At 36.8% G+C, this 26,451-nt stretch overlaps 1 protein-coding gene across 2 annotated transcripts in view; it reads left to right on the forward strand.

Annotated features, from left to right (window-relative positions):
• Positions 1–26,451, forward strand: part of NRG3 (neuregulin 3) — a 370,109-nt gene that overhangs the window by 129,045 nt on the left and 214,613 nt on the right. For both annotated transcript variants that reach the window (XM_054163458.1, XM_054163459.1), the window contains exon 2: positions 24,724–24,853. In XM_054163458.1, coding sequence (XP_054019433.1) covers positions 24,724–24,853 — 130 coding nt within the window. The remainder of the gene's footprint in view (positions 1–24,723; positions 24,854–26,451) is intronic.

Genomic DNA, 26,451 nt, shown 5'->3' on the forward strand with positions numbered 1-26,451 from the left:
CCTGTGAATGGTCTGCAATGGAGACTGTTGCAGAGATCCTTGTGTTAGCATATCTTGAATGTGTAAATCCACAGGCAGCAAACTTTTGAAGAGATGCCAGTTTCAATGAGCAACAATAGCAATAAATATAATCTGAATACAAACACTAATATAACTTAATTAAAATTTTGTCTTTCAAAATCTCTGAATATTGGTCATGTGAAGACCAGAATGCTAGATCAGGAATAGCTAATTTTAGTAACTTGTAGACATTTAATCATGTAGACATTTCTTCACCTGTTTCCCACACAGGCAGTATTAACACACTGAAAAGACAGTCCTCCAAATACAGAGACCTTTTAGAGTCAAGACTTCTATGCTGAAGGTTTTTCAATGAAAGTTAGAACATGGCCCAACAGAAGCATCACTTTCAGGAGTTTTGCCTTTGGACAGGGAATATATTGTAGCTCATACTCATGTAACTGCCATGGAATAATTCAGTAAAACAATTTAAGAGATACTTATCCTTGCAACTACTTAGTAAATCAGATTGCACAAAAGCAAACTGATTAGATGAATCACTGGCTGTACAGATGCACTGGAATAGAATGTCATGTGATTTTATTTTTAAAATGAAAGCATTTAAATGAACATTTGCAAAACTAAGTTCCTAAAAAATAACTCTATTTCAGATACGTGAGGCATCAGCTTTCCAGGTGAATGTTTTTCAGGCAGTTGATAGTTCTCAAAGTACTAATTTCCTTGACTTGAGCAGATACCCAGGGTGCTCTTGCTGCAGGTTTCTTAGTGATTTGCACCTTCTGAAGCAAGGGGAGGACAGAGTAAGACATCTACTTGCTGTTTCTGATGCTGGGCATCTGTGTTCCATACAGTCCTGTACAGCCTAGTATACTGTAAAAGCCTGTCCCAAAGAGATGAACACTTAAACCCCAAGATGCCAATGTAGTCTTTGTTTTGGGTATGTGAAATCAACAGTACTTGTCATGTAGGTAACCTAATTTATAGGAAACGGTCCTTAACTAAGGACTGGACTGTAAGGTTTCCCTGACTAGAAGAATGAAGTTAGTTGCTTTTTGTAGCTCACTGTCATTTCCAGATACTTTGAATTAGGATATACTTTAATTCATCAGCAACTTAAATCAAGACTAGAATGCTGGACAGCAATCTTTGAAAGCTGAGCAGTGAGGATATTCTAAGTGGGGTAGTCTGATCTCGAGAATACCTATAATGTAAAGATAGATAACCTAGAGGTACAAAAAAGGAAACCAGAGCTTCTGCATTGTTTGAAGAAGACAGTGTGCCACCTGACTAAGAGGAGGAGCAAGAAAATATTTCTTCTTTTTGATTAGTGAAAAGAATGTAAGGGTTTGAGGGGTTGGTTGGTTTGTTTTTTCCTATTTTTTTTTTTTCTTTCACCTGACTCTTTTATTTCTGTATAACATTGTTGCATATCTTCTGATTAAATTTCCTATTTTTCTCTTGAGGTAGGGGATGGATTTTGTGGGTGAATGGGGTTTACTGGCTGAGTTCTTTGCTCTTATTATGGAGGGATTTATCAAAGGTATTTTGCAATTCCATAAACTGGGACTTCAGTGTCATAGTTACTCAGCACATCCTCCAACCTATCAGAAATAAAACAGGAATAGATTTAATTTTAAAGTCCATAAAAGCTAGCATAACAGAGGTCAAAGAGCAAGAGACTATTTTAGTTGCAGATGGTAACCAAAAAGGCTGTCTGATGTGTGAGAAAATGTTGGGCTGTGTGCTTGAACCCCATGGGTCACTGTGTAAGTGTGTTCTGGTTTGTTTGATTGGTTTGTTGATTTTTATTTTTTTTTTTAAAGTAAATATTTGGCAGAGTACCTTTAGTAATTAGCAGTGGCTTGTACTCAGAATTAATCTTCCATCGTGTCCAATAACCAAATATTTACTGCTTCATCATCACAGTTTGATTCCACACAGGTGAAAATGTGTGAACAACAATCCACTTCACAAATCCAAACCAGATGGGTGTAAGACATTATACTTTTCAGTATGTGGTAATTTAGATGTACTGTCTGGAAAAAAATTACTTTATTGAAATCAATCAGAGGAATGAAATAATGCTTACACAGGCAGCATCATGTGCTCTTTAGAAGCCATAAATGACAATGATTGCTAGAGAATGTTCTCCAAACTACATGTAGTTTGTTTTAAGATTTGCAGCTTACCATCATTACGTCGAGTTGTCTCAAGAACATACATCTCAGAATTGTCTCTTAAAATGGTGTTTTGTGGTATTTTTTAAAAACTTTATTTTTTTAATGGAAAGGAAGACAGAGCAATGATACAGGTCTTGTAGCAGAAAAAAATTACCACCCAAAATACTACAAAATACATAATCATGAATATGTTAAATAAGCATAGATAGTCTTAATCATAAATAATGTCCTTATAGCAATCTGTGTCCTAGTTACCACTATTTCAGCTAGTTGCTTTTCCTGATACTTCCAAACTGAATGATTGGAAAACCTCTTTATGTTGTACGAATGTGACAATATGGGTTGCCCAAAGATAAGATAAGGGATGTACATAAATGTGTTCACATGCACACAGTGTCTGTCAAAACAGCATCTTGGTAATAGCTTTTTTGGTTCTGGGGTGAGGTTGGTTTTGTATTTTAAATACAGTTTGTCATTACACTAAATCTAAATTAAAAATGATAGTTGAACACAGATTTATGATTCTGTCTTGATATTTCAACCTCCTGTTGCCCTTGCTTCCTTCATAGCCAAGCCAGGTCAACTATTGTAAAGAGGTAATATAAAATGGTATCATCTGTGATCAGAATGAACATGCCCCCTTTCTTCAAAAAGTGTTTGATAGGCTATCTTTTCAGAATATATTTTCCTTTATGTATTTTGTGTAACTTCAATTTTAAATACTCAATTCTTTGGAGACTTTTAAGACTATTCCAGACAAAGCTTTGAGTAATGCTATCTAAATTCAGTGTTTGACCCAGATTCAAGTGGGATGCTGGAATAGCTAACCTTCCAAGATCCCTTCCAACCTCAGTGTGGTGGTTTGTCCCTGGCTGGGGGCCACATGCCCACCAAAGCTACTCTATCACTCCCCTTCTCATATGGACAGGGGAGAGAGAAAATATAACCAAAAGCCTGTGAGTCAGGATAGAAGGACTTTAATAGGATGAAAAGCCAAATGCTGTGTATGGAACCAAGAACAATGGAAGGTGTTATTCTCCAATTTCCATCAGCAGACAATGTTTGGTCACTCCCAGCAAGCAGGGCTTCAATACGTGTAGCATGTGTTCTGTAGATGCCATTAATGAATGACCCACACTTCCTTCTTTCACTTAGCTTTTATATCTGAGCTGAAGTCATATGGCATGGAATAGCCCTTTGGTCAGTTTGGGTCAACTGACCCAGCTGTGTCCCCTCCCAAGATCTTGCTCATCTCTCAGCCTGCTGTTGTGGGGGAAATGCTTGGTGCTTGGCTCTGTAGCATCCAAAACAACACCTAGGTACATGACTGCAAAACATAGCACTACAAAAGATGCTCTGGGGGCAATTAACTCCAGCTCAGCCAAACCAAATACATTTGGTAACTCTGTAATTTTGTTTCTGTGGTTTAGGATGTAAAATAGCTGATTAATTCCCAGAATATTTTTACAGATCTCTGATAATTATTTCTGCATTTTAAAGAGCTTCTAGTTGATATGGTGTTTGTGATGCACATTCTCATTTATTAAAAAAACTTGAAAATTTTTCAATTTTCAAACTTGAAAATTTTGAAAATTTTTCAGTGAAAAATGAAAATTAGAGAAAGCAGGTTGGGATGGTTCAGGTATTCTTGGAGTGTTCCCTAGATCTGCTGTAAGCTGTGTGCCACATCCAATGAATCATTGAATTTCTTTGTGACTCGCTTGTATTTTTGTTGATGGTTAATAATGATAATTTTCTGCTCTTGATTTAGATAACTCTTTTTTAGGACAAAATCTGTCTGTGTGCTTTCTTGAAGAAAGAGGTGGGGCGGGGGGATAAATCACTTCTTCTTGTGACTCATTAGTTTTGCTGTGGGCTGCTAGAAGCCACTGTCTCTGCTGTACTTGGAGTGATCCAAGCAGGAGTTTGGTTGGAACATCCTGTTCAAAAGTGATTCTGTTTGAGGGGAAAATAGGGCTCTTTTGGAAAGCTGTTCTGCCAAAATAGGTTAAACTTCCCTTGCTGCATGAATTCTGCACTGCATTGTGTCATGCACGTTACAGTGTATTTGATTCCGTGTTGTGGGTTTTTTTCCCCCCACATGTCTGGGATGGCAGAGAAGTATCTGTAAAAGATGTGTTCAAAGAACAGATTCTGTCTTTAGCATTTTGAAGGCTTTCCACAGAACTAACTGAAGATGGAGAAGGCGGGAAAAATATGCTGCTTAATTTCTTAACTTTATAAATGGATTTGGACTGAAAAGAGTTTTTAAATATTCTTTCCATTCCTTTTTTAGTCCTGTAGTGTATCAATCAGTGAGACCAAGGAGCTGTGATGATGCTGAGATTTATTAATGATTTTTTTTTTTTCCCCAGTGAATATCTAAACTTGCGTCTAGTGGAATAAAACCTTCTGTAGCACTATCTATACACAGGTATACCTTCTCTAGTCAATCTAATAAGCCTAGCATGTTAAATACTATCCAACAGTGTTTCATAAACTTTACCTGAACACAGAAGTTTAGATTATAGCAAATAAAGCCAGAGAAGGTTCTGTCTATGACGAACAGTGGATCTCAGTATGTTTCATATTATAAAAAAGATTTAAGGTAATTAACTAATGTGCCAAACCCTTTAGCATAGTGTGTTTATTGTTGGGATGGAAAATAATGGAAGTATTTTTTTGCTGTTTGTTTTCCTCATACCTTTAAGTGAACTTGTTCCTGAAGTACTAACATGGCCAAGTGAATCTGAAGCTCAGGGGGAAAAGGGAGGTGCTGTATATTGTAGTTTTAAAATACTAGCCGAAGCATAGAATAATTCTTTAGTCTTCCTCATGTTACTGCTTCTCCTCAGATAAAATTGAAATGGGAGGCTAAAGTTGTTTACTAGCAATCCAGTCCATAAATCTTTCCCAAGCAACTGATGTGTTTATAAGCAAGTAAGCCGGAGTGCATATATGTAACCACTTGCATGCATACATTTGTGGGACTGTGATTTGAATGAAAAGCAAGTGAATGGGAACATTGTCAGATTGAAAACTTTAGTTTATCAAGCACAAATCCTGCAAATGTCAGAAGTCAAAAGTTATTACCGATAGCATCTGCATGGGTCCATAAATAAATAGATTGGAGCACCCACCAGTCTAAATTTCTGCACTGTTGCAAACAACAAATATAAAATATTAGCTCCAGCATCTGTTCAAGTGAAATTACTGTGCAACAGTGTCTGTGTATATATTGACATTTGTTCTGTGTACCATAAAGACATGGGAAGGAGACTCAGTAACAAATGTAAACCAATAAAATTTAGCACACAAAACAGGACACCTCCAGTTCAGAATGGAACTGGGAGGAGTGTGTGTGTCTGTCAGCAAGCCCAGATGTAAGCAGTGTGTAAGGTGGTGAAGGGCCTGGAGAGCAAGTCTCATGAGGAGATGCTGGGGGAACTGGAATTGTTTATTCTGGAGAAGACTGAGGGGAGGCTGCATTGTTCTCTACAGCTACCTGAAAGGAGGTTGTAGTGAGGTGGGTGTTGGTCTCTTCTCCCTAGTGACAGGATAAGAAGAAGTGGTTTCAAGTTGTGCCAGCAGAGGTTTAGATTGGATATTAGGAAAAATTTCTTTGTGGAAGAAGGGATGGTCAGGCATTGGAACAGGCTTCCCAGGGAGATGGTGGAGTCACCATCCCTGGAGACGTTCAAAAAAATGTGTAAGCATGGCACTTTGCTACATGGTTTAATGACCATGGTGATGTCAGGCTGAACAGTTGGACTCCATGATTTAGAAGTCTTTTCCAGATGAAACAATTCAGTGATTCTTTGAAATATAGGACTGAAGATGAGGAGACTACGATTCTTTTGTGGGTCTGCAGAAGAAAATTAGGATGGTGGTTTGGTTTTGGGTTTTTTGATTGTTCATGTGTAATTATTCAAATATAAATGCTTCATTAAAGGCATCTATAAGGACAGCTTGGTTAACAGTGAGAGGTGAAGAATACCTAAGTAGTTCTCTGCAGTTTGTGAACCTCTCCATGGTGGTGTGGTGTTTCTCCTAAAACTGAAGCAACAGATTTGCGAGGAATAAATCTTCTTATCCTACATTTTATGAAGTACTTGCATAGCTCTGGTGATAGACAAATATGAAATATGGCTCATAACAACATGGAGAATATTAACATGCACCATATAAGACTTCTAACTGGTCTTGGTTTTAGGGTGGATTCTGTCCTGGATTTTGCAATACTTTGATTTTTAGAATTGCTCAGAATGTAAACCCTCAACCCTTGAAAGCTCTCACTATGTAAAATGTGTCCCAGATACGAAAACTGATAAATTACTGATCTTCAGATTTCTGCTGGCATTTCAAGGAATGTTCAAAGCACACAGCTTTTGAGATAATGCCATAATCTGAATTGCTTTCTGATTTCTTTCCAGTTTATTCATCTGTCTCACTCTATGAGGAGATGGGAGGGTCCTACACTATGCATATTGTGCCTCCAGTGCTGAAGGAGGCAAGGGAATAGAGAAGAGATGGTTGCGGGGGGTGGACAGAGGGTGGTGCTTCAGTTCTTAATTACAATTCATTAAAAATTAAGCTTCACCCTGAGAAAGAGATGTGAAGTGATGAGTCCTTTCTGAGTCCTAAAATAGGGCAGCAAAATCTTGCACGCATAGGCAAATCTTTGTAGGACTGAAGTTCAGGATTTTTAAAATGTCATGAACATGGATGCAGCTGTCAGGAGGCTGATTTTCAGCCAAAAATTTATAAATGTACAAGCTTTCAGCTGTTTGCCAAGTTGTTTGTGTTCCTCCGAAATCTTGCATCTGCTTGATAATGCCATGGTGAAGTGTGAGCCTGGGAAAAAGCCCAGAAGCTGTTAAATTGCTGCACGTGGAAGGACACCGAACGGAAAAGTGCTGTACAAAGCCAGAATTTGTTACACATGTGATACCATGATGCATGTGCAGTTGTATTGGCATGGAAAAATATAGCCTTAGCAATCTACTAATTTTCTGAAACAATCATTATCAACATTAATTGGTCATGATAAGTTAATCATGGATGCAAAAATTTTAAAAGCATTTCTTGGAACGTACCAAATATTAGCAATATTCAGATATTGATCTCAGTAGCCCTGGTGTATGTGACATGAACAGCTCTATGGACTTTCCTGATACCTGCTGAGACTTTGTCTAGCTGTAAAGGATATCTGAAAATCCTATTTATTTTCCCATACTGGCTTTTGCTGATTTTTGTAAAATTTTTACTTTTATATGGTGCAGGTGTAATTTAGAACTTTATACTCAAAAGCCACTTCATTCTAACTTTGATATATCACTAAAATATGGGTTTACAGTAATATCCACACATTATGCGTACTTATAAATAAGTCTGCGAGCCTTATGATGAAGTGCACGGCAGAGTGTACTGCGCCTTTTGTGTTTGATACTGAATTCCAGCAGCTGATGTGCATTGACAGGATTTGCAGACACTGTCTTGCTTTACTATCAAGTTGCCACCTCAAACAAATTCTACATGCAGTGTGCACAAGTGGGAAAGTTGGATACTAAAGATTCAAGATGATCATTTTGTCTTTGAAGTCCTTGTCATCTAGTAGAAAGAGAGTTAGCTAGCAGAAATTATTGTCTTGGATGCTTGACAGTACTAAGGAAATAGCAAAAGAAAATACATAAATCTACTGAATAGCTATGAAACTTACTCAACCAGAGAAAATAGAAAGAGACTAGAATAGCTGGCAATATGAGAGATAAAAGCTGCCAGAAGGGATGTGAAGCATTAATTCCACCATCTCAGGATTGACTTTTTTTAATTTAAATTAAAATACTTATTTTTAGAGCCACCAGATGCCAGCCACATTGCTCATGCAAACTAGATAATCTGAAAATTGTTCTAGCTTGTTCTAGCTTACTCCAGTTTAACAGTGTCTTGCAGAGGCTGTTGCAGTAAAAATGAGATCAGTTGGAAGAAGGAAGTTCTCTCTTATCCTTTGCCTAGATGTGCATATATGTGTGTCTTATACCAATTGCTGTTCAAGGAGGCTCGTATGTGATCTGTTTAAATCACTTTTGAACTAATGAAGCTTTTGCCTATGCAAAAGATGGCTGAATTAACACACTATTGAAGCTAAAGATTTTCACTTAACCTGCATACCAGAGAACTTCTGCCTGTTTGCTTTGATTCCTCATACCCCCAAATTTTCCACACTTTGTCCAGGTTTTTTATGTTCAAAACATCACGTGTTGTCTTCTCCTTGTGAGTGCATTCAGTGTAAATTTAGTTTGGCAAAATGAGATGAAATGCTCATTCAGTAAAATTTAAAAATCCTGAATTCTAAATTAATAGTCTCAGAATTTCAATCTGAATGAGTGCTTCCAAATCAGGTTTGGCTTTTCTGGATGTTTTCCATTAACAAGTGATGTTAGTAACCTTGTTTTCATACAGGATTGGTTTCATGGGTAGGGCTATAATTGGACCGAAAGCAGTGGCATCCTTTGTGTGGTTTAAACTGGGGTATAAGTGAAAGCTTAAACTAATTTGTGTGTATTATATATATACAAATGGATAAAATCAGTAAGTAAATAGTGGATTCCTAAATATATACCTGCTATTAAAAAAATTAATGTAGTCCACTATTTAATGATTTGTTCTTGTGCAGTCTTAAGCTAGTTCAAGATACATCTGCTATGTAAAAGGTAGGCTTACATAGAGATGTTGGGAGGTGGGGGGTGTGTGTGTAATTATCAAGTTTTCTTTCCTGAAGAGACCTATTACCTGTTTGTGTGAGTAGATTTGCTTTAGGCATCCTGAATTTTCACTGTTTTAGTTTGCTAAGCTTCTTTCTCACTTTTATTCTTTTTTTCCCCCCCCTCCTTTCTACTATTTCATGTTTTCTTTAAAACCTGCTACTCTGTGTCATGTAAATTTGGAGGAATTATGCACTTACACCTGTATCTTTTTGATTTGATTTGATTTGATTATTCCTTTCTTCTTTCCTTGACCTTCTCATTCCACACCCATTCCCATTTCATTTGGTCACATCTTGCACGAATAAAGCAATCTTTGTCTTTGGAAGATTCACGTAGGAGAACAGTGGGACAGATGGTTTATAGAGAAGATCTTCCTTGGGAATGTTTGAGAAGCAAATGCGTCTTGGTTACGGCAGCTGTTTGTCTTGTGTCTTCCCAGTTGAGCTCTAAACTTGAACCTGTATGAGGGAGGTGATGTATTGCTGTACAGAACCACTGCTTGAATTCACTTTCCCCATTATTTAAAGCCTCAAAATGAATGTTTCTGTGTGTGACCTCAGCAATGTTGCGTAAGAATTATTTTAAAACCCAACATGGCTAGAGAAACAAAGTCAAGAATTATTCATTTATTGGAAGAGGAGGGAAATAAATATTGTAATGAGCAAGTATTTCTGTCTGGACTTCAATCCACGGATTTGAAATTAGGGTGATGTTAGAGGAATTGTTTAGTGTTAGGGTTCATCTCCTGTGAACTTCTGACAACGATTCTTGAAGTATTTTGGAACCTACTTACTTGATTCATCAGATGATTTATTTTTTTTCTTGGCCTTTTTCACACTTCCAAGAGTAGCAGTTGTGCTCTCCAGAGGGGATGTTACTAGGATTTTTGCTGCTGCTGCCAAAACTCTTCTGGCACGAAATCGCTGTCTGAGTCAGCTTTGTAACATGACAAATTCAAAGGCAGCTGCAGCAATGATATGTTAGCTGCCTATTGGACAGCTTCCAAGTAGACAATAAATCTCCTACTAGTTATAAAATGTCATTAAAAATAGCCTAACATGCTAGATGATTGTGAAATATGGTGCTTATTTATCTGGTTAGCTCGTTGACAGTTGTCTAAGTGATGTAAGTTAGAACAGTTATTCAGTTGTGGCTACCTATGTTGTATATATTAGCATTAAATAAGAATTAGACACCATCAAAAGAGGATGATGTGCTTTTTCTGGTATTGCTTAGCTCTTAATTGCTCATATTGTGCACTCATGTTTCAGTTATCACAGATCAGTCTTCTCTATGTTTTTCTCCAATGTGGTGGCACTAGAGTAGTGAATATGACGCATTTTCTAATTGGGAGAATATAAAATAGAATTAGGCTACCATTAGAACTAGCAGTTCTGCATTTCCAGAACTGGACTTCTGTTGCTATTGTCTCCCAGTTCTATGAGCCTTATCAATGTTTCAGTTTGTAAGTTAAAGTACTAGTTTAATTGGCTTTTTCTTATTGTACTGATACCTTCAGTCAACTATAGCCTGCAGTCCTACTTCTTATGTCTAATTATGTTCAATTTCTGTGCCCCAGCCTACATTTAACTTGCACAAAAGTGGAAATGAAGTTGTCAGTGCCATCTTGTAACTACTCTCCTCCCCCTTACTTTAGCTATATGAGATGCCAGCACTTCTATCTTGAACCTCAAGCTGTTTTGTTTAGCAACAGAAGGGTAGCTGCTTTGCAACCATCAAACTGGTATAGCGAGACACCAAGTGCTTGTGATAATGCCCAAATTTCTCATGGGTTAAGGTAGGAAATATTTTAACTTCAACTACATATTGAATTAATTTGAGTAATAAAACAGGGATGTAACTTCCATATGTGAAATCTCATGTTCTGTACCAGCTAGCTTTCATAGGTGCCTGGGCTAAAAACATGTATTTGATTTCAGTGTGGGAAAGCTAAGGAATACTTTTCTACTTCAGGACTAGTTTTTTGCAAAGGCAATTTTACTGAAGATGTTTACTACAACTGAGCTTAGCCTGTATTATCTAAACAAATTAATTATGGAGTGAAGAGAACTGGAGAGACTGAATCTTAATGCTTCTCAGAGCAAGAAGAGAAGCTGCTACAGAGGTTTCATTTTTCTTACTTCCTAATATGAGATAGGGGAAAATAGTTTCATAAAATACTGCAACAGTGCAAATTTAGTGTTGCTGTTTTAATTTCAACTTCACACTTTTTGGCATGCAAGGAGTAGCCACTTTGTTCTGTTTCTATTGTAACTTCAGTGTGAATGAACACTGAGGTTTCTGTAGCATTAGAATTTATACTGCTAGAAGCCCACCCTGCAAACCTTGTGTTTTCTGAGTTTATGTAACATTGGAGGGAAATACTGGCTATTTAATTTATTTCTCTCAATTAGACTGTTTTATCAGGTGCACAAAAATAGATTTGTCTTTTCTTAAGCTTTGATTTAAAGGAGCACACAATATTTTTCCTTAAAAAATAAAAAATTAAAAAGGAGAGAGATGAAGCATGAGACCTACAAAATTTATTTATTCATTAATGAATAGCAAATTAACCTGAATATTTTTTAACAACTTTAAAATTCTACTTGGTTCTCAGAGACACTTTTTTTTGATCTTCAGAAGAATTAAATAATTACTAGAATCCTCGTAATCATAGCTTTCACATTTATCATGTTGAAGGGAGCACTAGAAAATCTGACTAGGTAATCTAAAACTAAAAAATCATAACTGATACCAAAGCAAGTGGATTGTACTGTAAAAACCTGAGAGCATATTTACTGCATAGAACTATGCTTGCCTGCAGTAGTAATTCTGTTGCTTAGAACTGATTGTGAACAAAAGGTACAATGTCCAGAAGTTACCATAACCTCTGGCAGCTAGAATGGGTGGTGAGATGCATCGCTACCAGCAAATCAGGATGCCATGCTCTTACACTGTGGTTACGTGGAAGTGAAATAAAAGTGCTGTAGGTAATGGTAATTAAAATTCCATGGCAGTTGATGCCTTTTCTCTTCCTCCCCTCCCTCCCTCTCCCCTCCTCGCCTCCCATCCTGTGGAAACTGAAGTGAAAAAAAGAGCCCTAACTGAATATTGTTCAGAGTGGCCATAGTCCCAAGAGAGATTTCAGAGCGCATTATACTGTCTCTGCAAAGGCATCTTTTCTTATAGTTGAAAACTCCCATGTCTCTCCTCTTTGCTCTTCTGTACACAGATAGCAAGAGTATGTGTACATTGGTTATTGCACTAGGAATTTCTCTTCCCTGATAGTAAGGAGGCAAGCCAGGATGCTTTGACTATTTTAAACTCTTTTTGTACTGATGTAATAGTCTCTATTGCAAATCACAGAGGATTTAGCAGAAATATTTGTCTCTGTTATTAGTCAGTGACTTAGATTTGAATCACAGATGTGGAACTTATAATTATGTGTTAAATCAGACCAGAGCAAGATGCAACTAAACCTGATTTGAATCATTCATAGCCTAACTTTGCATGTCCACTTCGCAGGGATGTCGAAATAATAAATGCAGTAGTGAATACATTTTAGATTGCATGCCTTTAAACTATGCAAAACCTTAGGGTTAAAATTGCATTTCTGACCTATTTCATCTCCTTGGGGAAGGAGCATGACACTGTCAGTCAAACAAACTTTGTAAAGTATTTCCCTGTTTAACTAGTGTAATCCTTTTATTGCATTAGAGATCTGCTTTCTAGCTGACAGTACTTTGTCAATGACTGTAAGATCTGTCAGTCAAAGACTGTAAGAGAGAAACATTGAAAGCATGTTACTGGGTAATTCCTGTACAACTTTAAGGAAACTGTAAATGGTCCAGGACAACTATAAACCATAGAATCATTAAACAGCTCAGAAATATCTGGTCCAACCTTCTGTCAAAAAGGGAGCCTGTCCAGTCATGTTTTGAAAACCTCAGTGATGGGGACTCCAACCATATCTTTGGGGAGATTGTTCTAGTGATTTGATTTATTAGCTAAAGATTTTCTTTTTTAATACCAGTATGAAATGTCTCCTGCTGCCCCATTTACCTGTGGCTTCTTGCCTTCTCCATGGGGCTCCTTGTGAAAAGAGAGCCTCTATCCTCTTTGTGTCTGCCTTTTAAGTACTGGAAAACTTGTACTGAGCCTTCTTTCTTCCCTGAGGGAGAAAATACCCCAATTCCTTCAGTCTCTCTCCATCAGACAGGTCCTCCAGCCCTTTGCTCATCTTCATGACCCTCCTTTGTGTTGTGCTGCTTATAAACATGCACTAAACACAAACTTCTTGAAAAAATAACCAAGCTTTCTATGAATGCCTTTTTAGGTCTTCAAAGATGAAAGCTTCGGGAGTTGTTTGTGGGGAAAAAAGAAAAACAAAAAAGTCATATTCCTACGTATATAAGTGAAAACCAAACACTTTTGCTTTGAACTGCTTGTTGGAGCTAACAGTCTGAGCAGATTTACTCTTGTACCACTTTTAATTTCTTAGTCAAATCAGTCATTTCTCAGCAACATCTGGACAAGTTATGCATAACTTTCCAAGTATTTACAAATAATCTTTACGTAAAATTGGGCTTTGCAATGAAGATTAATAGCATCATGGCAATGAATATCTTTGGATTATAACATAATGTCTATTTCTTATCTCTTGCATAGTGCTTATTTTTTATTTTAACCTTTGCATTTTTTGAAGGAATAACATATTAAGATGTTAAAATGCCTAGGTGAGTAATTGAATTCTTGTCACACTTTAAGGAATTTGCAGATGGTCCTAATTAACTGCAGAACTCAAAATATTTGATCCCAGCAGAATTTTCTTACAAGATATTTATTCTTAGGAATTGAAAATTGCTTCAGTGTTGGTAATGTTTGCTCTTCCACTACGGAATGCTAACTATTTGTAATTATCCTTTGCCTCACAACAGTATAGTCTACCTAGCTGCTATCTGGGATATGATTACTATTTAAGGACAAGGAAAGTATTGGAGAGGCCTGAGCAGTCAAAAGGAGAGTCATTAATATGAGTGAATATCTGCTCAAGCATTCATTAATGTTAGTTTAGTAGAATTTTGAAAGCAGAATTCACACTACACCCATTACCTTATAGCTGCCTTCCAATACCTGAAGGGATCCTACAGGAAGGCTGGAGAGGGACTTTTCATGAGGTTGTCTAGCCATAGGGCAAGGGGGAATGATTTGAACCTGAGGAAGAGTAGGTTTAGACTGGATCTTAGGAAGAAGTTCTTTAGTACAAGGGTAGTGAGACTCTGGAATAGGTTGTCCAGGGAGGTTGCCTCCTCACTGGGGTTGTTCAGGGCCAGGTTGGGTGAGGCTTTGAGCAGCCGAGTCTAGTTGAAAGGTGTCCCTGCCCATGGTGGAGAGGTTGGAGTAGATGATCTCCAAGGTCCCTTCCAACCTAAGCCATTCTATGATTGATTGAAAAGTACAGCATCCTTTGTACTAAGCAATAAAATCTAATTTTATCTTCTGAGAAGTGATTTAGGCAAACTTGCAATCTAAAATGTGATCTCATTTTCTCATAATTTTGGAAAGTTCTTTAAGGGTATCAAAGTGGAAAAAAAAAAGTGATTAAACTAAAAGAAACACAACCCCTTTATCTGGCATATAGTGAACTTTGAAATTTCTCATAAGAAACTCCTAAGGAACTGTTTCATGCAACAATGAAACTATTTTGGTTGTGTAGCTTTTAGTCTGGTTTGCAGGGTTTTTTTTTTAATCAGCTCCAGAATATTGCCTTATGTATTCTTAGTCTTATATAAGGAGGAAAAAAACTTTGAATGAGAGAGACTATGCAGTTCAAAATGTAGCTATAAGGGATCATAGAATCTCTGCCCTTGGAGGTTTTGAAAAATCAGAATGCACTTACTACAGTGTCCTGATAAAAGTTAACTGTATGTGGACCATGAGGTCCTATGAGATATCTTCCAATATAAATTATTTATCGGACAACAGTTTGGTTTGCAGGTAAAATCTGATGTAATTAATTTTTACTACTTTCTATTCTTTTTATGTTTATTTTTCTTGTGTAAAACTCAAGTGGCAGTGTTTCATTTGACATAGGGAAGGCTTCTGGCAGCTTCTCACAGAAGATATTTGCTGGAAAACCCACACAGCTAGGCACATCCAGTCCAAAAGGGTCTTGCAGTGTGTCTATGATAATTTCTTGATGCAGGTAGAGGAGGCGGCAACAAGGAGAGATGCACTGCTGGACCTTGTATTATCTAATAGAGAAGGATTGGTTGGAGACATAAAGGTCAGAAACAGTGATCATGACATGATGGAGTTTAGTATTATACCGGGTAGAAGCAGGGCCATAAGTAGGATTACAACCCTGGACTTCCCCAGGGGTAACTTTGTACTCTTCAGAGATATATTTGCAGGAATCCCATGGGCTAAGACTCTGGAGGGTAAAAAGAAGCCCAAGAAAGTTGGTCAGTTTTTAAATGCCACTTCCTCCAAGCCCAAGATAGGTGTGTTCCCTTGAGTAAAAAATTGGGTAGACATGCCAGGAGATCTGCATGGATGAGCTAGGAGCTTCTGAAGGAAATCTCATGGATGAAGGATACTTACAGTTCATGGAAGAAGGGACTGGTCACTTAAGGGAACTATGAAGTAGTTTCCAGGGCATGTGGGAAGGCAACAAGGAAAGCCGAAGCCCTCTTTGAACTAAAACTGGCAAAGGAAGTAAAAGAACGAGAAAGGCTTCTTCAAATATATCAGTAGGAAAAGGAAGAATAGCAAAAGTGTGGGCCCACTGCTGAACAAGGAGGCAGCCCTGATAACTGAGGATGCAGAGAAGGCAGAGTTGTTGTATGCCTTCTCTGCTTCAGTCTTTAGTCCTAAGACCAAGCTCCCCTATGAATTGCAGACCCTGGATTAAAGAGAAGCCTGTAGGAGGGAAGACTGTCCACCAGTCAGTGAAGACTGGGTTAGGGATCAGTTACATAAATTGAATATACACAAATCCATGGGCCCTGATGAGATGCACCCAAGAGTGTTGAGAGAACTGGCTGATGTTGCTCTACCGCTCTCCATCATTTTTGCAAGCTTGTGGCATACAGGAGAAGTGGGAAAATGGAGTCTCATTCTGGAGATCATCTCTAGGCACTTGGAAGAGAAGATGGTTCAAGATGGACAGGGATGTACTCAAGAGAGTCCAATGGAGGGCTATGAGGATGATTAAGGGACTGGAGCACTGTCCTGTGTGGAGAGGCTGAAAGACCTGGGGCTTTTCAGTCTGGAGGAGAGAAGACTGAGAGGGGATTTAGTAAATGTTTATAAATATCTGAGGGCTGGGTGTCAAGAGGGGAGGGGACCGGCTCTTCTCAGTTGCACCCTGTGATATGACAAGGGGTAATGGATATAAACTACAGGACTAACATCCTGTGATCATTGCTCCAAATGAGCACTTTTGTTCAGTAGCCAAACTGTGGCAAAAATGTTTCATTATATGTTTCCCAATTCACACTACCATAGATTTGATACACTAAGTTTTGTTTGGTTCCCCTCCTTCTCCCCCCTCCCCATTGCAGAATGCTGATGATTGCAGACATCATAGATGCAGTTTTTTATGCTTGCTTACTTTAGCATATGTGAAGTTATGCAGGATTGTTCTGTTTTTTGTTTGTTTGTTTTTCCCCTAAGTCTTGGCTGCACTCCTGTAAGTCTCTCCTTTTTTTTTTTTTTTTTTTTAAATCTATTTTGCTTTCACGCTGCAAGTCACTTAATTTAACTGTATTTCAGTTTCTCTAGCTATTGGAGACCATTTCCTAGTGCTGTTTCCAAATCTCCCAAAGGATATTTGCTTTTGGTTGCAAAGGTGCCAGCCAGTCTCAAGGGCTTTAGGCGATTTCAGTGATAGCAGTATACTGAGATGGGAAGGACTGGTAGGGATCTAACCTCAGCGAAGGCCTTGTCTGGGGCAGGGTGGATCCATTTTTGGCACAATCTTGAATATACTGCTTTTTCACCGAACTCCTCTATGAACGTCTTTTAGATCAATTAAAGAGAAGTTCTACCAAAGGACACCTGAATAAGTCTGATTGACAGAAGCACTCTGCACCTAGAGTGCCTATCAGAACTGTCAGGACTCAATTTTCAAAATAACTCTTCACATTGAATGGTAAAACCTTTTAGAGTTTTATTCACTCCTGTTTCTTTGGCTCCCATACATTGAACTTCTGAAAGCCCCTGGCCTTTTGTGTCTCTTGGAGCTCTCTCCTGAGTCATCTCCCATTTGTTCAGTTTTCACTGATTTCAGTTTGAGCTGCACAGGAGAATGCAGCCCCTGATGTGTGATTCTGCACATGTATAGATGAATTTCATTTGCATTCAGAGTTCAGTATTTAAGTTCTGACAGATGGGGTCAGGTAATAAATTCTGGAGTCATACTAGCTTTATTTATTTTTGTGCTTTTGAGTTTCAGTTGCAAGATGCCATCAGATGGACTTTTTTTTGTACATTGTTTTTGGAGATAGCAGATGCTTACTTTGGGATTTTAAGTCATGAAAGCAAAGTCAGTGGCCTAATAGCTCATGATATTTTTGCTAATAATGTGCTGGAAAGTTCTGTAATATATTTTTCGAGATCTGGATTAGTACTTGCGCTTTGTGATTTGGAAAACAGGAACAGCATTTATTTCTGGAACGAGGTCACACTTAATTTTGGAGTCACTGACTGGGAGTGTCTGCTGATTCTGGGAGAGGTGACTGTCTCTCCTGAATTTCTTGTACATTTCTGAAGTGTCAACTGTTGTTTCTGTTCAGTTGTGGATGTTACGCTGGTGATACAGGGAGAAAAGCAGTCTGTTTAAGGATCTACTTTGTGCCTGCAGATCAATGTTTCACAAGAATGTGCTTGCTGAGTTAATAACATAGGAACTTTCTTATATAATCCTCTGAATTAAATACAAAGGAAAAATATTTGGGCCATCTCTCACTGACAACAATTTCAGCTGCCTCCAGAATCTGGCTGGGAAGTCAACTAGTGTAAATGACAATGTTTGCTTGTTGCTAAATTATATTGATTTGTTCATTTGAATCTGAAGAATAATAGAAAAGCTCCAAGTAGTCTCATATCTATAGCACAATTTTGCTTTATATTACAATGCAATCAAAGCCCTTAAAGTCTCATTGGAATAAATAAAATTTTGTCTGGCACAAAGTGGTTAAGAGGTAGCTGCCTGAATAATTAGCATTCAGAACTCAAGTGCTAGTTATACAAAACTGTCTCTGTAAATGCAATAAAATATTTTTTATATTTTCATTGGGTTTGGTTTTGATCATAGATAAATGCCTGCAAAAAAAGGTCAAGTAAATTTAGAACAAGAATCCTGTTGTGTTGTTTAAAAACAAAGCTTACATTTCTATATATGTTTAAGCTTTTGCTCATAATTTATTACTAGAATTTTTAAACGGAGTTATCCCATCAAACTCCCATGGCTAACACTAACTATTACTCATTCAGTACTGACAAAGAAAGAGCTCTGCTTTGCATTAAAAATGAGCGTCTTCAGTGTTTGCATCACAAATATCCACAACTTAAGAAAGGGTTGCTGTCAGCTAAGGATAAAACATAGCAAACACTTGCAAGAAATATTTAAGTTTTCCACTCCTCCTTCCTTAATTAAGATCTTAATTAATGTTAATATAATATGTTAATTAATATCTTGACAAGTCTTGATATCTTCTCCCTCTATCCACCTTTTGTTTGTTTCTAAAAGCACAGGAAATATTTATTTATTTTAAAAATTCTGTATTTTACTTTGTTTACCCATAATATCCTAACTAGTCTCTGGGTGTAATTTTCATTTTTGCAAGACCTTTTCTAGTAGATCTTCCACATAATTCTAAAATATTAGGAGAGAAGCACTAGGTGACCCTGTGAGACTTTTAGAGAGCCTTGGTTATACAGAGTCATTGTAAATGCTTTGCTGTTGACCTCACTGAATGGCTAAACTTATGTCTCTGCATGCTGTTAAATGATCTTTTGTGTTACCTTCTATAAAGAGCACAATACTGATATAAAAATATTTTGTAAAACTGTGGGGGTGTTTTTGAGAAGGTGGGGGTTTTTTGATAACAGGGGTTGCTTTGTCAGAGCAATTCAACCTGCTTGCAATTGGCTTACTTTTTATAATGCATTTAAAAATGGGATCAGTGATTTTAAAATAAGCAACTCACTTCTGGTGCCTCAGTAAGTCAGTGGGTCTCACAGAACTGTACACAGTAGTCCAGGTGGGGTCTCACAAGAGCAGAGCAGAGGGTCATAATCACCTCCCTTGACCTGATGGCCATGCCTCTTTTGATGCAGCCCAGGATACAGATGGCTTTTTGGGCTGTCAGTGCACACTGGCAATTCATGTCAGGCACCATATCACTTGACACCCTCAAGTCCTTCTCTGCAGGGCTGCTCTTAATCTACTCGTCACCCAGCCTATGTTTGTGCTTGGGATTGCCTTAATGGATAAAAAGATAAAGGGAAAGCTAATTTGCATGTTGATACTGAATGTATAAAGCTGGTAAAGCTGACTAAATCTATAAACCTGACTTACCCTATGCTAGTCAAAGTGCACAGTGTTTTAAAAAACTCTTTCAGCTTGCAAGATTTAAACCAAAAATCTTGTCTTAAAATTAGCTCCTTCGTACTGCACTAAGTAGTTGCCATAGCTGTGTAAATAAGTGAATGTTGTGATGTAGATACAAAATTTTTCACTCAGTAGTAACCAAGGCTATTTGTCAGGCAAAAAGTGTTCAAAATCAGTTGCATGCAGCGTGAGCATCATTTAAAGCTAGCATGGAGTTTTTTATTTTTTTTTAATTTGACATGTATCCAGTAAAATCTGTTTCTAAAGCCAGAATGCTTTGAGAAAGATGTGGTGGATGGGAATGGTTGCTGCTGCTATAGTCTGCGTGGAGACAGCTGCCACAAATGCCACTATTTCCTAGGATATTTTAAATCTTGCATTGTCTTTTTCTGCCTTTGTCCTCTGCAATTACAGGTTTATTATTAATATCAGAGCATAGTACTGGAAACAATGAATTTGGCATTCTTGAAAGAGGAGATTGTATTTATAGTATCCATATTATGCCTTGGAGATTATTCAATAAATTAGCTATAATGAGCCATCCTGTGCTGATACAAACATGATGAAATAGAATAATGAGACAAGAATAAAAAGTCACTAAGACTTCTTTAGACTGTAAAAGGAAAAAAACCCCACAACATCTGAAAACTTCTTACTGAATTATTACTATATTTTAAAAATATTCCCAAATGACTGGCTTTAAAAAAATGAAAAATAACCAGCTCCACACTTATGAATAAAAGATGTTGGAGCCTTCTGTTGAAATGTGAACTGAATTCTTGTTCATTTGATTAAACAGTGATACGTGAGACTTGGCAATGGTATATCCTTTTTTGGTGTATGGGAGTCACGTATAGAGCTTTGCTGATCATGAGGCAAGAAAAATAGAACAAAAGTGCCTAGAAATTCTTTATTCCATTTTAGTTGGAAAGATTCCAGCAGATATTGATAGTCCTCCTTGCTTCTGCATGAAACACTTGGACACTTGGCAATTAAAAAAAAAAGATGACCTTAAAGGATTATGGATGATTACCATTTGCATACTGAATTCAAGGGCATCTGAACATTTAACAGAAGTTCCCTTTTGTTACCTATGAATGTTTGGGTCTGTTACTCATAGACTAGAAAGACTAGAAATAAATTAAAGTGATCTACTAGAAATTTTGTGATTGCCCAGGTGTTATCAGTTATCTAAACCAAAAAATTTAAAAAAATCAGACTTCACAGTAGAATAGTGGATACTTAGCAGGCTTCTGAAATCACAAAGGACAATTCTACCATGGAAAAGACAGTTCAGTATTTGGTTAGGTGACATAAAAAAGAAGAGGAGGAATCAAATAAGACAACAGGATTTAGTATTTATTAGAAAAAGAATCAAGAAAGCTATATAGTCTCTACGGTGTTTTATATTGTTTTGTTCCTTTTGAAGTTCTGCTCAGAATAAGTTTCTAAGATTTTGTTTTTTCAATATTTAATGAAGCTGTAACAGAGCTTGTTTCATCATGAGTGCTACTTCAAATAATAGGAGGATTGTAACCTTTCAGAAAACTCACGTATCCTGTGTGTATGTCCAGCAGAAAATACCAAACAGCTCTAGGGATATCTAGAATATCAATTAGTACCATAGCTTTTGAATGTTAGTGAATGACCTTTATAGCTAAGACATCTGATCTTTGTAGACCAGAGATCAGCTGTACATAGATATTTCCATGTTCATCAACTTGCGTAGACTTGCACAAATATTTCCAAGACAGAAAAGGTTGTAACTGAAAACTGGTTTGGAATAAGACTGTTAGTTAGAAAAACAAAAAGTTATTAATTACTGTGGACTTTTCAATATAAAGAGGCTTTCATAAGAAGCTGGTGGCATTGCTGTTAGTACAGTTGTTCTTAACTTGAAAGACCAGAAACAGAACTCAGAGTAATGAATAAAATGAAGCTAGAAATCATGACTAAATGGGGAAAACAAAGTATCACAGTTTATACCTGTTTATAAATAAAACAAATGGGGCTTTGAGGGGAGCATGTCAACTCCAGCCCTGCACACTCTGTATAGGCAGAGCATCATGAAACTCCTCTAGAAGTGTCAGAAACGCCAGTTCTGGAAGGTTGCTTTGCTTCAGTGGCTGACCATAGTTTGTTAACAATTTATATCAGCAGTCAATCAGTTGTGTAATTTTCATTAGTACTCAAAATTGTGCTGTACTGCCAGTGCTACATGTTCAGCCTTAACTCTGCTCTGACACTACTAAAAGGGAAAAGTTTCTACTATGGACTTGATTCAGTCTTAAACAAGATTGAAAAGTGATTAAAATAGAACAAAACCTACAAAGAGTATTTCAGATCTGAAAGTTTAAAATCTTGACCTTAACAAGGTATTTTTGTGAGTATTTTTATGGTAGGAGTATCCTGCACTTCAGACAATATGCCTTTAGAATTCACTACATCACTATCCCAGAAACATACTTTGTGGTACCTCGTAGAATCCTAGAATAGTTTGGGTTGGAAGGGACCTCCACAGGTCCCTTAGCAGGGACATCCTCTGCTAGATCAGGTAGCTCAGATCCTTATCAAGCCTGACCTTGAATATCTCCAAGGAAGGGGCCTCAACTACCTCCTTGGGCAACCTGTTCCAGTATTCCAGCACCCCCATAGCCAAGAACTTGTTCCTAACATCCAATCTAAATCTATTCTTCTCTAATTTCAAACCTTTGCCACTTGTCCTATCACTACAGACCTTTGTAAACAGTCTTTCTGAAGCCTTCTTGTAAGCTCCCTTCAGGTACTGGAAAGCTGCTATTAGGTCCAGACAGAACAACCCCAGATCTCTCAGCCTGTCCTTGTAGGAGAGGTGTTCCAGCACCCTGATCATTTTCATGGCCTCCCTCTGGACTCCATCAGGTCTGTGTTATTCCTGTGCTGAGTGTTCTAGAGCTGGACGCAGCGCTCCCAAGTGAGGTCTCACCAGAGCAAAGTGGCAGAATCATGTCTCTGGATCTGCTGGACATGCTTCTTTTGATGCAGCCCAGGATGTGATTGGCCTTGTGGGCTGCAAGCACACACTGCTTGCTCATGTCCAGTTTCTCATCCACCAGCAACCCCAAGTCCTTATTTTGCTCTTGTCATTTGGGGACATCTCATATTAGGTCTGTGTAATCCTGCTACCTTCACAGAGATTGTTTCTTCAGAGCAGGCTGTGTTTTGTATTCTAAAGCTGTATTGAGTTGAATTGCTGTTCATCAAGCATTTTTAGCTACCATTTATAATTAGCACAAATGTTTTCAGGTAATATTATCTGAAATTTTCCATATTTAGAAGGGAGAGGAATATATCTGATTACTGTTGTTTATATATATTTTTTAATCTAGGCAAATTTTAAATGGTTGTTTAAGTGCTTCTATCTAAAATCTACCTTGAAGTGTAACTGGACTATTTTTAATTTATTTTTTTCCTATCAGAAGATATTTTTGTTACATAAAACCTGATTAGTCTTGAAATATCAACAATGATGTGCTAGACACTTTTTGCAATTCCAAATACTCTTGAATTGTTTCAGAAATTCAATTTGATGCATTTCACTTCAGGGTTTGTTTACAGTCATTTGAAACATAGTAGTTTTTATGTGGCCTGCACTTTTTTTTTGTAAGTGCTGCTGTTGAGGAAAATGCAGAACCAAGCTGTAAAAATGTTTGATGCGAGGCTGTTGGAGTTTATCCTCAGGATTTAATTTTTTTGTTTCTCTGTACTTTTTACTACAATGTTTTCTTTCTGGGGGGAGGTGGGGAAAAGGTTTTGTATACAAAAATTATGGTGTGGTTTTCTCAGTATTCTTCAATGTATTTTATTAACCTTTCTCTACTTATTCTGGCTGAAAACATATAACACTATTTTAATAACAATACACTAAGAATGAAAAAGTTACATTGAAAGATTTTGGGAATTATCTGAGTATTCTTGTGGAATTGTACTACAGGTATCTTGTACATCAGTGGTTTGGTTTTCAACTTTGGCTTGGCAGGTACTTAATTTGTATTGAGTTAGAGCAAAAGGCAAATTAATATATTTATGTTATTTTGAGTTTACAAAGGTCTGTGGGTGTTGAGCACAGCTTCATTCCCCTGTCATTAGAACACAAAATATTTTGAGATAGTTTGTATGGTATATAATGAAATGTTCTCTAACAATTTTTATATGTATTAGTATATTAGTTCCTGGTCCTCATTGCCCATGAAGTGCATAGGAATTTGAACTCTGGGAGTTAAGACTGTATATGAAGATTTAACCATGACTCTGTGGAAATCATTGTTTACAGTGATGATCACACTTGTCTTAGTGAAGAAAATTAAAATATCTGTCATTCAGAAATCTTCCTCTGAAAAATTCACTTTATTGTTGATAAATCCAATGGGATTTTAAAGGGTAAAGTCTATATTAGAAGACAGGAATGATAGCTCACCCTGACATACTCTCAGCACACTCCAAATCTCATTATCTAGCTACATATTGTAAAGTTGTGGCAAATAGTCCAAATTCTAATGAATTTTTTTTTTTTAACTGTGTTGTGAGGGTGTTCATGTGGACCTATAGAAACCTACAGTTGATGTACCTGAAATTATACCATCACTGGTGCATAGCTTCTGTTTATGTTCGGGGCTGATTTTTGTGACTGATGGGTTTTTAGTGTGTTGAATTTTTTCTTTGTTTTAGTTTGGGTTGTTAATCTGTTAAATACATTTGCACATTTTTAATGGAAAATGTAATATATTTAAAACCATGTTTCACTGTATTTATATGAAAATATTGTTCTGCTGAAAGAGTGTAAAACAGGTGTTCTTACATTTTAGAAGAGTTACTTTGGAAGGGGTTGAAATTACACTCAAGTCTGTTGCAGTCTAATTTATTTATTTTTTTTTTGGCTACTGTTTGCAGATACAAGATTCCTTTTGCAAATCTTCTTAAGTGTAATTGCAAACAATATTTCAATCACATTGAAGTTTGCCCTGTGCTTTAGCTTTCTGTTAATTAGTCTGTCTTGATCAGTTGAGACCAATTTGTTCAAATGTATTTCCTATATATTTGAGGAACATTCAATATTTAGTCTCACAGTATTATTTTCCTTTCTTTGCTCTCTCTATAGATACTACAACGTATTCCACTGAGCGATCTGAGCACTTTAAGCCATGCAAAGACAAGGATCTTGCATATTGTCTCAATGAAGGGGAATGCTTTGTGATTGAAACCTTAACGGGATCACATAAACACTGCCGGTAAGTTATTTGCAAACTTGATGTAAATTCAGACTTACAATGTTGTAAAGCAATGGAATTTGCCTACAGTTTGATCCTTTGCAGCTGATGTTTAACTAATATGTATAGCTAGAAATACAGAAATAGAAAAAAAGCGGCACTTTGTTTTTCTAGATAAACAAGTAAGGATTAGTGTTTGGTGGGTTTGGGGTTTTTTGGTGTGGGTTGGTTTGGTTTTTCTTTGTGGTTTTTTTGTCTGGGGTTTTTTTGGTAGTTTTTTTGTTTGGTTTGGTTGTTTTTTGTGTTTTGTTGTGTTTTTTTTTTTTTAAAGATATATACATTAAAATCTTATATTCCTTTGCATACCAGGAGTGTTCCTTTATTGTGGCTACGTAAAGTGGAGGTTTGACTGTAACCATATGCACTGTTCATTGAGAGAGAGGAAGAGTTGTTCTGTTAGTAGTTTTAAGAATTAAGGGTTGTTAAGTTTAAATACTGAAAGATAAAATGGACTGTCATTGCCATCTGAACTTTCTGTATAGCTGTTATACAATTTTATACTCCTAAACTTCTGGAAATGCCTGTGCCCATCTTGAATGTATTTAAAAGAATACTAGAAAACAAAACCAGATCACCACATTTAAATATTCTAGATGCCTGTAAAAGGGAGTGGTATGTAAAAGGAATACTCTAACTAATCTTCCTAAAGCTGAGAATACAGAAAATTCTTACCTATTCAAACAATCTTTTAAATAGAAGTGGGCCAAAATGAAAACCTATACTTGTAATGTTTTAGTTTACTCCTGAGATACTGTATTGGACATACAGAAGGTATATCTAAAATGCTTTTATGCTCAAATTATAAACTAAGTATCTAAATATAGCTATCTCTAATATAACTAATAAAACCAGCTAAGATACTCAGAAGCTTTATTGAATGATTTGGGACTTAAGCTGCTGAATTCTACTGAAATTAGGAGAAAAAATAAACAAATTGTGTCCAATTCCAAAATGGAAATGTATGGATTTAAAGATTGCTGTGTCTCTGTATTATCACATAAATATTCCTAATTTAAAAAAAAAATTTTCAGTACTTTGCTGGTAATTTTTTCTCATCCAGTTGCATATGCTTCAGTGACCAATCAGTTCCCCTCTTTATGTTTTCTTAAGACATGTTTATTAAAGTAAATATTGTGGAAAAATGATGAATTTTCCAACTTCCCTCATAAAACTTTACAGGGCTTTTTTTGTTTGGTTGGTTGTTTGGATTCTTTTTCCCCTCAAAGCAAGTGTGTGATTTTCAGCTATTAACAGTTGATCACTCACATATTTAAACATTTTTCATTGTCAGAATATTCCAACTGATACAAATTAATAGCAGGGAGAAATAAATATAAATGAAAAAAAAATAATGAGGCTGGTAACTTTATTAGCTTCTTTCACTGAGCAGACCATTTTAGTAAACTGTATGGGTTAAACTTTTCATTATCTGCAGGACATCTGTATTTCGTAAGAGATGTCTTTTTTGTTATTTGGTTGTGTTTGCTGTCTACAAATTCTTCATTATTTGCGGTGATTCTAATGCCACACTCTAATGGCTAGAAGCTTTTCCATCCAAG

Source organism: Dryobates pubescens, chromosome 8 (genome assembly GCF_014839835.1).
Source record: "Dryobates pubescens isolate bDryPub1 chromosome 8, bDryPub1.pri, whole genome shotgun sequence".
NCBI classification, from domain to species: domain Eukaryota; kingdom Metazoa; phylum Chordata; class Aves; order Piciformes; family Picidae; genus Dryobates; species Dryobates pubescens.